Source organism: Bos indicus, chromosome 7 (genome assembly GCF_029378745.1).
Source record: "Bos indicus isolate NIAB-ARS_2022 breed Sahiwal x Tharparkar chromosome 7, NIAB-ARS_B.indTharparkar_mat_pri_1.0, whole genome shotgun sequence".
NCBI classification, from domain to species: Eukaryota; Metazoa; Chordata; class Mammalia; order Artiodactyla; family Bovidae; genus Bos; species Bos indicus.
Genome location: NC_091766.1, coordinates 72,013,027 through 72,027,308, shown reverse-complemented (window position 1 = coordinate 72,027,308; position 14,282 = coordinate 72,013,027). Strand labels below are relative to the sequence as shown.

Below are 14,282 nucleotides of genomic sequence, written 5' to 3'. Positions count from 1 at the left end.
ATTCAGTCAGAGAAAATGATTTATTTTTATCAAACAGCAGAATCAAAGGCAAATAATACAGCTGTATGTTTGCTCTTTTCCCCTTCTTACCTGTATATAACATGTTTCTGTCCCTTCTTAGTAGCCTGTGGTTAAAAAAAAAAAAAATGACATTTTTAGATAAACTCTATAAGGTCTACCACCTATGCTATGTTATGCTAAGTCACTTCATTCGTGTCCGACTCTGTGTGACCCCATAGACGGCAGCCCACCAGGCTTCCCCGTCCCTGGGATTCTCCAGGCAAGAACACTGGAGTGGGTTGCCATTTCCTTCTCCAGTGCATGAAAGTGAAAAGAGAAAGAAGTCGCTCAGTCGTGTCCGACTCTTAGCGACCCCAAGGACTGCAGCCTACCAGGCTCCTCAGTCCATGGGATTTTCCAGGCAAGAGTACTGGAGTGGGGTGCCATTGCCTTCTCCGACCCTCACTAAAGGAAGAGAGAAATACGCAAGAACCTGAAAGAAAATAAAAGCTAAAACTGCAAGAAAAAACGTAATGGTAAGGAAAGGCTATTCTGTAGGTAATTTATGCTGAAGTCTTCATTGTATGAATAGGACAAGAAATACACAACTTAAAGTCTTAATTTATTTAGTACCTCATAAATCTTAAAGTATCTTAATACTTACAATTACTAAAAACTTAAGATTAACATAAAGGAGAGGGAAGAAATTAGAGGAATATAGGAAACTATCAATTCCCCAGGCTGTAGGGAAGAGGAAAAGGTAAGAACAAAGAAAATGATGGCCAGAAGTATCAGATAGGACTTTCTCATCCCATGAATATGAAGAGAAATGGAAAAAATTACAATTCTAGAATGATGTTTTTATAGAACTCTATCAAAACAGACACAGATCAAGCTTTGAATAAATTACCACACTTGACCTATTGCAGTTAGCCCCAATATGTAAAATCCTGCTCTAAACAGATACTAAATATGCATCTTTCAAACACACCTGACCATACACCAAAAATTTAAAGACCAAATTCTAAATCACAAAGGAATTTGAAAGAATCAGTATCATAAAGAACCTATTATCTGATAGTAATGCATTTAGATTAATAAATACAAACAATGAAAGTACAGCCTAACATGCGTGGAAATTTCAAAATGCACATCTAAACAGATCATTTAGGAGGTCAAAAGTAAATCATGATGGAAATTATACTTATTGCTGCTGAATGACTATAAAAATATATATGCAAACTTGTGGGATGCAGCTAAAGCTTTTACTATTAAAAACAAAAAGATTAAAAAGAGGCTAAAATTTCAACTTAAGAAACTTTAAAAAATACCATGTAAACCTAAAGAAAATGGAAAAGAAAAAAAGATGAGAGAAAAATCAAAGAAAGGTCAATAAGACCAAAACTGAGCTCTTCGAACACTACTGAAAACTCACCTCTTGGGACTTCCTTGGGGGTCCAGTGGTCAAGACTCCATGCTCCGAATGCCAAGGGCATGAGTTCAATACCTGGTCACATAACTAAGATTCCCACATGCTGCACAGTGTAGCCAAAAATGGGAAAAAAACTCACCTCTGACAAAACTTATCCAAAAGATGACAGAAAGAGAAGGCCACGAAAACAGTACTAGAAATGAAAAAGACTGCAATTATGGATACACAGGTGTCTCAGTACCTGCAGGGACGGGTTCTAGGACTCATGTGAATACCAAAATCCACAGATCCTCAAGTCTTTTATATAAAATGGTGTTGAGCCCTCTGTTTTCATGGATGCAGATCTCATGTATACAATGGTCAATGGAATCAATATTTTTAATATTTTTCTGAAAAGTTAAGCCAAGTTAAATCCTTTAAATATAAAATTTACCAAGCTATAGGCAAAATCATTCATCAAAGCTGAATAAACCAATCACCATTCTAGAAACCAAATCAGCAATCTTATCCCTAAGGTTACAAAGCCAAAGGATTGTAAAGGTGAGTTTGACCAAGTTTATAAGGGACAAATAATTCCTATGTCATACCAACTTTTTCATGGATTCAAATCCAATTTTCATGGCTAGAATAATTCTGATATCAGAATGAGCATGGACAGTCCTAGGAAACAAAATTACAAAGCAGTTTCCTCAATGAACATAAATGTAAAAATTCTAAATAATATATTGGCAAATTAACTCAGTAGTGTGGGTTAATACTACTGTAGTATATAGTATATATGCTATAGTATGGTATGTAGTATAATATGAGTTAATTGGAGAAGGAAATGGCAACCCACTGCAGTGTTCTTGCCTGGAGAATCCCAGGGACTGCGGAGCCTGATGGGCTTCTGTCTATGGGGTCGCACAGAGTCGGACACGACTGAAGCGACTTAGCAGCAGCAGCAGTATGAGTTAATACTACTTCATTAAAGATAATAAAGCCTAACCTAGGAACTTTCATATTCTGTTGGTAAACTATAAACTGATAGCACCACTTTGGAGAAGCAATTTGAAAACAGCTAGAAGAATATGTTAGAAGAGTTAGCTAGAAGTATTCACAGGCTGTGACACAATTCCACTTCTAAATATGCAACCTGGACGATCCTTTTACACATGTATATACATAGACATACATAGACATATATAAGATATTACATCATTATTCTTTAAAGCAAAATTTAAAAACTGGAAACGGCCTAAATGTTCACCAACAGGAAAGCAAATAGTAGCATAGTCATATACTAGAACAGTTAAAATGAATAGAACAGCATTTAGCAACAAAAATAAACCTCCACAGCATACTGGCTAGTGAAAAGAATTCAGAAGGATATCTACATGATAAAATTTTTAAAGTATCCATTAACACGGATACATAAACATGTACATATAAAATACACATAAAAATGATGAACACAATTTATTTTCAAGATGAAAGAAAAGGCATTTGCAAGGGATACATGGTGGTAGAATTGTATCTGTAAGGCTCCTTTTAATAAAATCTGAGGCAAATGTGTGTAGAGGAAGAAAAACTAATTTTCTCTCTACCCTTCTAGGTCTCAGCTTAGACATTCCTGTAATAAATGACAGATTAATGGGAGAAAAACAAACAAAAGTTTAATCAGTATTTCCTATACACATGAGAGAGACCAGGAAAAGACCAGGAAACTATGGCCCTAGCCACCACCTTAAATACTACAACTAAAGACAAAAGAAGTTTGGGGGTTAGGGGAGGCCAGATGTGGAAGTTGATAGATTTTCTAGAAATTTAGAATGTTTCTTTTTCCTGGTACAGAGAGGGAGACACCCTTACAAATGGAGATTTCTCTTATAAGTATAAATATCTCTTACAAAAAGAAAACATCTATTCAGTTTTCAGAGCTTCTCCTCTGTCTGCTGTTTCTTAAAAACAATCAGCTCAAGGCAATCCTGATGCCAGAGACACATTTTGGAGTGACAGATTCTGCTCCCATATATATGGCATAAGGTTAAAACTGGTAAAGCTGGACATCGCGTGCGTGAGATTTGTTTGTCTGCTTGAAATATTTCACAGTAATTACATTCTTTTTTAAAAGTAGCACAAGATATTTCACAAGAGGAACTCTTCTCTCCATGACCTTCTTAACCATTAGATATTTTTTTAACCTTTCAAAAATGCCCTGTAAATAATCAGACCGCAATGTATATTAAGTGAGTAATGATTGGTCATTCAGCCTTCTTTCTCAGAGCACTGCATGTTTTAAAACAGAGAACTTGTTCCTTTCACTCACCATTCAGCACTATTAATCCACCTAATGCATCTCTAGACCAGGTATCCTGGTAGTCACTGGTGATTTTTGTTGCTCCGGGGAAAGGAGTCAGCTACTACCATCATTATGAAGAAAGTATTTCCCTTTTTCAAGTGCTTGAAGCAGAGGGAGAGTGTCTGTCTTCCTTGGGTAGAAATCAAACATGAGGTTTTTTTTGGCTGTACCGTGCAGGATCATAGTTCCACAAACCTGTGCCCCCTGCATTGGGAGCAGAGAGTCTTAACCACTGGATAGCTAGGGAAGTCTCAAAATCTAACATGAATTTTAATAGCTGTGTCAGTTTTCACAGTCCTCACCTAAGTGACTGAAAAATGTTAGCTAACTGTTTTCTTCTCTAGGAACAGGGGCTAGGATATTTCAAAACATCTCTTCCACTGAAAAAAAATAAATTTGTGTGTATATACATTTTAATATATTATATATATATATATAAACATATACAAAGAGTATGTATATATATGTATACATCTCTAAAAGTATGAAAAGGCTGATAGGATAATTAAAGACCAACACCTCTGAAAAGTGGGATTGTAGTGAAGCAAGCTATGCCAAAGTCTATGTTTTCTTGAGAGTGTTTGCAACCCTGCCTAAAATGAACTTTTTGGCAGACTTCATTGAACATAATATTCAGAAATTAAAACCCAGGCTCCTGTAGTGACAATCTAATAAGAGATCACATTACTTTAGGGCCCCAAATGCTCTACCTTCAGAGTAAGGGTACACTTACCTGCATTCCTTTCCCCAGCAGAGACTGTAGGGATTGTCCCCACTGTGCTGAACAGATCAGGGAGAGTCAATATAAAGGACTCATCCTGGAAAATGGACCATATATATGTAACTAAATCACTGTGCTGTACGCCTGAAACTAACACAATACTGGAAATCAACTCTACCTCAATTATAATAACCAACAGTAGACATTAAGATATTTGTACTATATAACAACTGATTGTATTAAGAAATTTAAATAACTCAAATGAGTTAAGAAAAAATTTTAAACACACACACACACAAATAATAAAGTTCAAATGAAACAAGGACTCATCAATAAAGATCACAAGCACAAACATCAGTAACAAATATTTAAGGTATTAAAATTATCAGAAATAACTCATAGAAAAGATTTGTTTGTTATGTTTAAAGACGAATAAGCTTTAAAATATCTGCAAGAATGTATGGTAAGCCATACAAAGAAACCTAGAAGATTGTCTTTAAAGACCAAGTAAAAGTTTTGGAAATTAAAATATCCAATAACTAATTTAAATTTCAATGGCTGGCTTAACTGCAGATTAGGCAGAGCTGAGGAGAAAATTGGTGAATTGGTCAAATTATCCAGAATATAAAACAAAAGTAGAATACTGAAAATTATGGAAGATATATATAAAAGATAAGATGGGTATCTTAAAAGATCTAACATACATTTGATTAGAGTCTTGGAGGAGAAAGACACTGAGGTAATATTTGAAAAGATAGTGACTTGAGAATTTTGCAAAAGTAACAAAAGACATCAAGCTACGTCAAGAAGTTTAGCAAAACTCAAGCAAGATATCTTTTTTAAAAACGCCACACTTATAAGAAAACTATAGAACACTAAAGACAAAAATAAGGATCATAAAGCAGCCAGATTTTGAGGTAAAGATTTCCTTCTAAGGAACAACAGAAAAAGTTTTGCTAACATCTCAGAAGCAACAATAGAAGCCAGAAAATAGTGAAAGTTGGTCCCTCAATAATGTCCAACTCTTTGTGACCCCGTGGACTGTAGCCCACCAGGCCCCTCTGTCCATGGAATTCTCCAGGTAAGAAAACTGGAGTGGGTAGCCATTCCCTTCTTTAGGGGACCTTCCCGATCCAGGGATCAAACCCAAGTCTCTCACATTGCAGGCATATTCTTTATCATCTACGCCACCAGGGAAGCCTCAAGAATACTGAAGTGGGAGCCGTTCTCTTCTCCAGGGGATCTTCCCAACCCAGGGATTGAACCTAGGTCTCTTGCATTGCAGGCAGGTTCTTTACTGTCTGAGCCACCTGGAAAGCCCAGAAAATAGTGAAATGCTATATTAAATATACTAAAAGAAAATAACTTCCAAAAAAGATCAAAAATATCTTTTAAGAATGAGGATGAAATAATGAATGAGAAAATATATCATCAGCAGACTTCCACTAAAGAAAAATTCTAAAGGATGTATAGCCACCCTCAGTATCCACTGGGAACTGGTTCCAGGACCCAATGCAAACACCAGATTCTGTGGTGCTCAAGTCCCATAATCAGTCCTCTGTATCTGTGGATTCAACCAATGATGGATCAGGCAATACTGCAGTATTATTGAGAAAAATCCACATGTAAGTGGACCCACATAGTTCAAACCCCTGTTGTTCAACGATCAACGAAAAGTACAAGGAAAGATACCCCAATGTTCACTGCAGCGCTCTTTACAATAGCCAAGACATGGCTATTGTCTTAATTGAATAGACATGTCCAATGAATGTCTGAATAGAAGAATGGATAAAGAAGATGTGGTACATATATACAATGGAATGTTACTCAGCCATTAAAAAGAGTAAAATAATGCCATTTGCAACAACATGGATGGACCTGGAGATTATCACACTAAGTGAAGTCAGGCAGAGAAAGACAAATATCATGTGATATCACTGACATGCAGAATCTTTTAAAAATGATACAAATGAACTTATTTACAAAACAGAAACACAGACTTAACAAATCTGTGGTTACCAGGGGGAAAAAGGGTAGGTGATAGACTAGAAGTTTTGGATTGATGTGTACACAGAATTATATTTAAAATAGATAACCAACAAGGACCTATTATATAGCACAGGGAACTCTGCTCAATATTCTGTAGTACCCTAAATGGGAAAAGAATTTGAAAAAGAATAGATACTTGTGTATATATATAACTGAATCACTCTGCTATACACCTAAAACTAATGCAACATCGTTAATCAATTACACTTCAATATAAACTTTTTTTAAAAGTATAAGAAAATACAGTTAAGATGGAAAACCTAAAATGCAAGAGATAATGAAGGCATAGAAAGTGTCAAGCATGTAAGTAAATCTTAAAGACTATTGACCATATTAAACTGTAATAACGACTTGTGTGATTTACAAAGATGATAGAATTTAAATATACAGTAGCAATAAGACATAAATCAGGAAGAAGGTAAACAGTTAATTTATTCTAAAGCCCTTGCATAATTTAGGAGGAGGGAAATATAAACTTTATACTACAGTAAGTTAAGATTGCTTACTGTCATTTATTGAGTAATCACTGAAAGAATAGAAATGAAATACATAACTTTCAAACTAGTAGAGGTGGAAATGAAATTATATGAAATCATCAGTAAGTTTACAAGAGGACAGGAATTGGAAGAAGCATAAAAGAGGCAGGACAAAATGAGATCAGACTACAGAAGACTGCGCTGCTTCAGAAATGAATACCTGACAGCCACATGTGGAAGAGACTGATTCATCATCACATTAAGGAAAAAAGACAAAAGTCACACAAAATATAACTTTTTTAAGACTAAAGAATATCATGAAAATTATCACAAAAGTCAAGGTGATTTAGGGGTGTCTGGGGTATCTGTGTTCAAATTCTGGGTGGTAGCAACATAGGTATTTACTTTATAATAAGCCATTAAATGGCACACTTTTAAAAACGGTATGTTGCATTTCCCAAAAAGAAAAGTGTAAAACAAAGTTAAAGTAGCATGAGCGCATTCCCCGCAGATCTAAACTGTCCCCTCAGCAGTGTTTACTTCCTTCCTTCTGCAGACCACCATCCACGGGCTTGTTCTCGCAGGCAGCTTCCTGATGTACTTTGTGGTGTCCCTTGCGTACAATGCCATCTGCGTCACCTGCAACAGCCCCACCAATCCCTACTGGGTGATGGAAGGCCAGCTCTCAGACCCCACGTTCTACCTTGTCTGCTTCCTCACACCGGCCGTGGCTCTTCTCCCAAGGTTTGAGCAGCGGGTGCTGTTTCCTTCCTAGAACTACCACTCTCCTCCATCAGCCGTTCTCATAGCCTAAGAATCAGGAGTTTGACCCCAGCTGGGATGCTTGAGGCTCTTGTTCCAAAGGGAGGGAGCTAGCACAGAAAGAACCATAAACTGCACGGACTCTGGTCCCAGGTCAGCCACAGAGCGGCAAAGTCACCGAATCTGGCATGGCCTCTGTTATGACACCTGTAGAATGAGAGTACTAATTTCTCCCCTCCTGCCATACAAATCTTGTTGTGTATAAAGAATCATTTTGAAAAGCTCTTGTAGTCCTTTATTCATCAGCCCAGGAGTCTCACTTTCAAATGCCTTCAGGGACAGGTAAGCAATGGCAGCAAGCCAGGTGGAGTACAGGCATTGGGGAAGGAACTTCTAAGCTTCAGCCTATCACTGCCACAAGGAAAAACCAAGATGAGCATTTCAGAGCTTTAGATTTTTCCCACAAATTTTGCAGGCAATATCCAGGTTTTAAATACTACTCAAATTTGTTAGAACACACACAGACGCATACACATACACACACCCTATATTAGCCAAATAAATCACTTCCGCAGAGTGACCATTTCTAACATTTCCAGTCTATAGCCTCTACAGTCAGCTTTTCAAAACAAAATAGCAACAACAATGCCTCACATGTCCTTGGGGTTTACTCTTGACAGATGCTTTTCTATCTAGTTCATTATTTTACTTTTTCAAAATCACCTAAGAAATTAGACAGAGCTGTGGTTGTAGTCCCACTTGCTCATGGGACAGCTGAGGTCCCAAGAGGAACCAGAATGTGTCCACCAGCTCACCACCAATCTCAGGGGAAGTCTGTTCTCCCAACTCAGAGGCCAGTGTTCTATTCTCCAGCCCACACTCTATGTCAGAGTATTTGGTGAACTTAATGATGCTGTACTCAAAGGCAAGACCTAGCCCCTCTCCATCCTCAGGATCTTGTCACTCTGAATCTTTGAAATTCAGCTACTTTACCATTATAAGCCATAGTCAAGAGGCCATCACAATACTGTGGACAACTTTTTCTAATCCAAAATTAGGCAGAAAGTCATTAGCACACTTTGGTTCCTTTAATGAGTTTGGCAACATGCTTAACCTAGTTTGGGCTCCCTTTCTTCTTCCTAAGACACCTCAGAACCTTGACATCTGATGCAGGGTTTAGAGGCTGAACATATCAAGATGACAAACACTCCTGTAAACTCAACAGATGGTTTTGTTCTAAATATACATGGTCTCCCTGCTTGGCCCTTCCTGGTCTCCACAGCCTTATCTCCCTAGTCCCTGCCTCAAACTTTGGGCTCCACATCACCGTTCTTCCTGGACCTTTCCTAAAGTCTGCGTGCCCTCTTGTCTTCCTGCCTGTGTTCATGCTGACCCTTCTACTTAAAATGTCCTTCCTGTTACCAGACCTCCTCATCCTTTGACATCATTCCAGGTGTGACCAATTCCTGAACCCGTTTGTGACTTCACCTACCACCCTCAAGCTGAAACAGATCATGTGTTCCCGTTACCTGGTTGTATCTGTCACTACCTTTATCCCACGTACTGTCTGTTTTATCTGTTTGTCATGAACTCCTAGAAAGAAGTATCCTGCTTGTTATCATTATATAACCCACACTTAGCATAGTTCTTATCACAAAGGCTGCCCTCGGAGATAAATGAGAAAAAAAGATGTTAAAGAAACAGAAAGATGAATAAAATAGGGCTCTTTCTCTCAAGAAGTCTACCATCCAGTAGACAATTCAGACATATAATACAGGTAAGAGTGATTAGCACTAATCAAGGGCCCTGAGACTGAAGACTGGGAGGCAAGTAAGCACAAGCCTCGGGGGACATATTTCCCACCCCCGCTTGGGAGACAGATCCTGGGAAAGACCTTGAAGGTCCTGTCCTCATTGGAAAAGGATATCAGGTATCTGTGTTAAATGCTTTCATCCACACTTTTGGGGTTAAATATGGCTGTGATCACCTCTGACCAAGGACTGACCTCCTCTGTGAGGTGTCTTAATTGGGGTAGAGGAAGAGTTCATCATCTACAAAGAGTTCTGGTTCTTTGTCTTATTCTTGGTTAGAAGACACACTTGGAGCCAGAGGCTACCAGCTTGATAAGGGTGGTTGAAAAGCACAGACATTCTTGGAAAAGACAAATACTCACCATTATATCTTGTTAAACAGATGAGGGACAAGCTAGGGAAAGTTAGCAAATATTTTCTTGCCAGTTACCATAGCATGCAAGTTAAATCTCTGCTTATTCTAAGATCATCATAAACTTGAATTCCTACTTAATTCTGTTTACTAAAAAAGGCAAAGAGATTTCCTTTGACAGAGAAAGGATTATTTTAATAGCTCCAAGGACTGTTAACTTATAACCTTGGAATGATTAATTTCTGTTACAGAAATCTACATGGCAGAATGTTTGCTGTAGAAAACTGTATTTGTTCACTTAAAGATGTAAGCTGTATTTATAATGATTGATTTCACTCACAAAGCCTGTGATAATTAGCCACTAACCATGACCTCACTAATCTTAGTCTAATTAATTCAACCAGTATAAAGGAACTGTATGATTCTTTTAAACTGAGAGCAAACTTTTATCTGTAAAATTACTCACACACAACTTTAAAACATAATGCAGCATAATTAGCTACACTAGGCCCCAACAGTCCTTGTACACTTCATTTGGCTTCAGTAACACAACACTCTTGGTTTTTCTCCTACCTCTTGTTTCCTCTACTGGTTCAAAGATGACATGGTATACGTCAAGCCTTTGTCCTGGGTTCTTTTGTCTTCTAACTTTAGTCCTTTCCATAAACATAGCAACCATTATTGTGAAGTTAAATGTCATTTTTCACAGATGAATCTCTAATATAAACTCCCAGCCCAGATCTTTCTCCAGAATCCCAGATACATCCTTCTAGCTACCTGAGCCTCACCAGCACTGGACATGGCACGTCTGAGGAAAGTGGCAGACATCTATAACTTAACTCATGATCTACCTTCTATCACCACCACCCTCCCGGAAGCATGGCTCTCTTCCCAAGTTCCTTGTATCCACTGTTACCCACTGAGGATCAAGGCAGGCCCATGAGACACCACCCACCACCACATGGCCCTCTCTTATCCATTGCCAAGACCTGGTAGTTTTATCTTGTTAAACAGAATCCATCTGCTATTTCCATTTCTACAGCCCCCACCATAGATCGGTTATAATTCTTTCATTCCCAATTATTTCAATAGTCTCCTATTGGGTTTACTCTAATCCATTATCATTGTGTCAAAGTGTGATCATGTCACGTTTGTAACTTTCCAAGGGCTTGCCAAGGCCTTTACAATAATTACAAAACCCAAGACATTCCCCGAGGTCCTTGCCTGCTCTGGCCTTACCGACACCTGTGACCTCTTACCCAACTCCTGCCCTCAGTCTCCACATGGCAGCCTGCCCAGAATCTGGCTCTCACCTCTTCTCTGCCTGGCTCCCTCCTGTGCATCCCTCAGCCCCCAGCCTTATTGTTTCCTCCTCGAGGAAGGTCTCTAACATCAGATCATGTGTGTGACACACTCACTGTTTCCGTGGCTTCTAACTCTGGTTCCTGTGCTTTCTGACAGCTAGAATCCTGTCAGCCTGGTTCACAGCTTAATCCCTTGGGGCTTGGCCCATTGTAGGAACTTGACAGTTATTTGTTCTAAATGCACAGAGAAGGAAATTCATAGCTTGGGGGAAATGTTTAAACTGTGGAAATTCTAGTTTCCAGGCAAAAGTTGAGTCTTTCCTGAAAAACATAGGCATGGCCACCTGTACTGCCTCCCTGAGTGAGATGAGAAAGAGTGGGGGAAAGTTTCTGATTCCGTAGGATCTACTGTGGTCTTCAGAAACCCCTGCTCGCATTGAGGTCATCTGGAATCTTTTAGACATAACAGAAGGATAAGAGCATCTCTGCTTATAAGGCTCTTAGAAGGTTAAAAAAAATTAAGGATTATTTTTGGAAAAGACCTTAGATGTCCTCTGGACCAGTTGGATTACTTTTTTTTTTTTTTAATTAAATATTATTTTTAAACTTTACATAATTGTATTAGTTTTGCCAAATATCAAAATGAATCTGCCACAGGTATACATGTGTTCCCCATCCTGAACCCTCCTCCCTCCTCCATCCCCATACCATCCCTCTGGGTCGTCCCAGTGCACCAGCCCCAAGCATCCAGTATCGTGCATCGAACCTAGACTGGCATTGAAACATGTAAAATATCATGTACTTTTTATTTTTAATTGAACTTTAATTGCATTCAGTTCAGTTCAGTCTCTCAGCCATGAAGTGATGGGACCAGATGCCATGATCTTCATTTTCTGAATGTTGAGCTTTAAGCCAACTTTTTCACTCTCCTCTTTCACTTTCATCAAGAGGTTCTGTAGTTCTTCTTCACTTTCTGCCATAAGGGTGGTATCATCTGCATATCTGAGGTTATTGATATTTCTCCCAGCAACCTTGATTCCAGTTTGTGCTCCTTCCAGTCCAGCGTTTCTCATGATGTACTCTGCATATAAGTTAATAAGCAGGGCAACAATATACAGCCTTGACGTACTCCTTTTCCTATTTGGAACCAGTCTGTTGTTCCATGTCCAGTTCTAACTGTTGCTTCCTGACCTGCATACAGATTTCTCAAGAGGCAGGTCAGGTGGTCTGGTATTCCCATCACTTTCAGAATTTACCACAGTTTATTGTGATCCGCACAGTCAAAGGCTTTGGCATAGTCAATAAAGCAGAAATAGATGTTTTTCTGGAACTCTCTTGCTTTTTTCATAATCCAGCAGATGTTGGCAATTTGATCTCTGCTTCCTCTGCCTTTTCTAAAACTAGCTTGAACATCTGGAAGTTCATGGTTCACATACTGCTGAAGCCTGACTTGGAGAATTTTGAGCATTACTTTACTAGCATGTGAGATGAGTGCAACTGTGCGGTAGTTTGAGCATTCTTTGCCTTTCTTTGGGATTGGAATGAAAACTGACCTTTTCCAGTCCTGTGGCCACTGCTGAGTTTTCCAAATTTGCTGGCATATTGAGTGCAGCACTTTCACAACATCATCTTTTATGATTTGAAATAGCTCAACTGGAATTCCATCACCTCCACTAGCTTTGTTCGTAGTGATGCTTTCTAAGGCCCACTTGACTTCACATTCCAGGATGTCTGGCTCTAGGTGAGTGATCACACCATCGTGATTATCTGGGTCATGAAGATCTTTTTTGTACAGTTCTTCTGTGTATTCTTGCCATCTCTTCTTAATATCTTCTGCTTCTGTTAGGTCCATACAATTTCTGTCCTTTATTGAGCCCATCATTTTTGCATGAAATATTCCCTTGGTATCTCTAATTTTCTTGAAGAGATCTCCAGTTTTCCCATTATATTGTTTTCCTCTATTTCTTTGCACTGATCACTGAAGAAGGCTTTCTTATCTCTCCTTGCTATTCTATGCAACTCTGCATTCACATGAGTATATCTGTCCTTTTCTCCTTTGCTTTTTGCTTCTCTTTTCACAGCTATTTGTAAGGCCTCCTCAGACAGCCATTTTGCTTTTTTGCATTTGTTTTTCTTGGGAATGGTCTTGATCCCTGTCTCCTGTACAATGTCACGAAGCTCCATCCATAGTTCATCAGGCACTCTGCCTAACAGATCTAATCCCTTGAATCTATTTGTCACTTCTACTGTATAATCATAGGGATTTGATTTAGGTCATACCTGAATGGTCTAGTGGTTTTCCCTACTTTCTTCAATTTAAGTCTGAATTTGGCAGTAAGGAGTTCATGATCTGAGCCACATATAGAGACTTCTATTCCAGAGTCCACTACAGGCAGCTTGGTAGGAGAGAGGAACCATGAGTTAACCATCAGGGAGATCTGTCAACTTCTCAGGAGACCTTAGGAAACCCAGCTCATCATTTGGAGCCTCGATGGTATCGTCATCTAGCAAATAGTGATAATATACTGATGCTCTGAAGTTGGCATAGCCCATGGATTCAACAAAAGAATATGTATTGGGAAACTACTTAAAAATTATTAAGTTCCACAAAGATTTGACACTCCAAAGCAAGTAAATTTGCCTAAATTAGAACAGCCCAGAAATAGAATGGCCACATGCACAGTAGGTGAGAGGAAAGCATCAGAATCCAGGGCACTGGGTCCTGACCACACCTCAACCACTCTATGGCTCTGGACAAATCATTGTCTCTTAGTGCCTCAGGTTCCATGTCTGTACATAGTAGGCAACAAAAGTAACAACTGTTTGGGATTTGGGGGAGAATAACATGAGTTATGTGTACAGTACATAACAAATGTTAGCTGTTACATTTTGTTGCTGAACTCCCCCAGTACCAGAAGTGCCTGGACATAGATTTGGTCCATCAGTTAACAGAGTGGCAAAGGGGATCCTCCACTGGGTGGGGACTTGGATTCTAAGGGTCCTTTCAATGCTGAAATTCGAGAAGTCAGAAGTC

The 14,282-nt window shown here is 38.8% G+C and overlaps 1 protein-coding gene and 1 long non-coding RNA gene across 5 annotated transcripts in view; one reads left to right on the top strand and one right to left on the bottom strand.

Annotated features, from left to right (window-relative positions):
- LOC139184217 (uncharacterized) overlaps positions 1-14,282 on the bottom strand; it is a 181,977-nt gene that overhangs the window by 16,129 nt on the left and 151,566 nt on the right. The window contains exon 3 of the long non-coding RNA XR_011567786.1: positions 91-125. This is a non-coding gene — a long non-coding RNA (uncharacterized lncRNA). The remainder of the gene's footprint in view (positions 1-90; positions 126-14,282) is intronic.
- ATP10B (ATPase phospholipid transporting 10B (putative)) overlaps positions 1-14,282 on the top strand; it is a 389,291-nt gene that overhangs the window by 371,734 nt on the left and 3,275 nt on the right. For all 4 annotated transcript variants that reach the window (XM_070793948.1, XM_019965354.2, XM_070793949.1 and 1 more), the window contains one exon: positions 7,576-7,763. In XM_070793948.1, the coding sequence (XP_070650049.1) occupies positions 7,576-7,763 (188 nt within the window). The remainder of the gene's footprint in view (positions 1-7,575; positions 7,764-14,282) is intronic.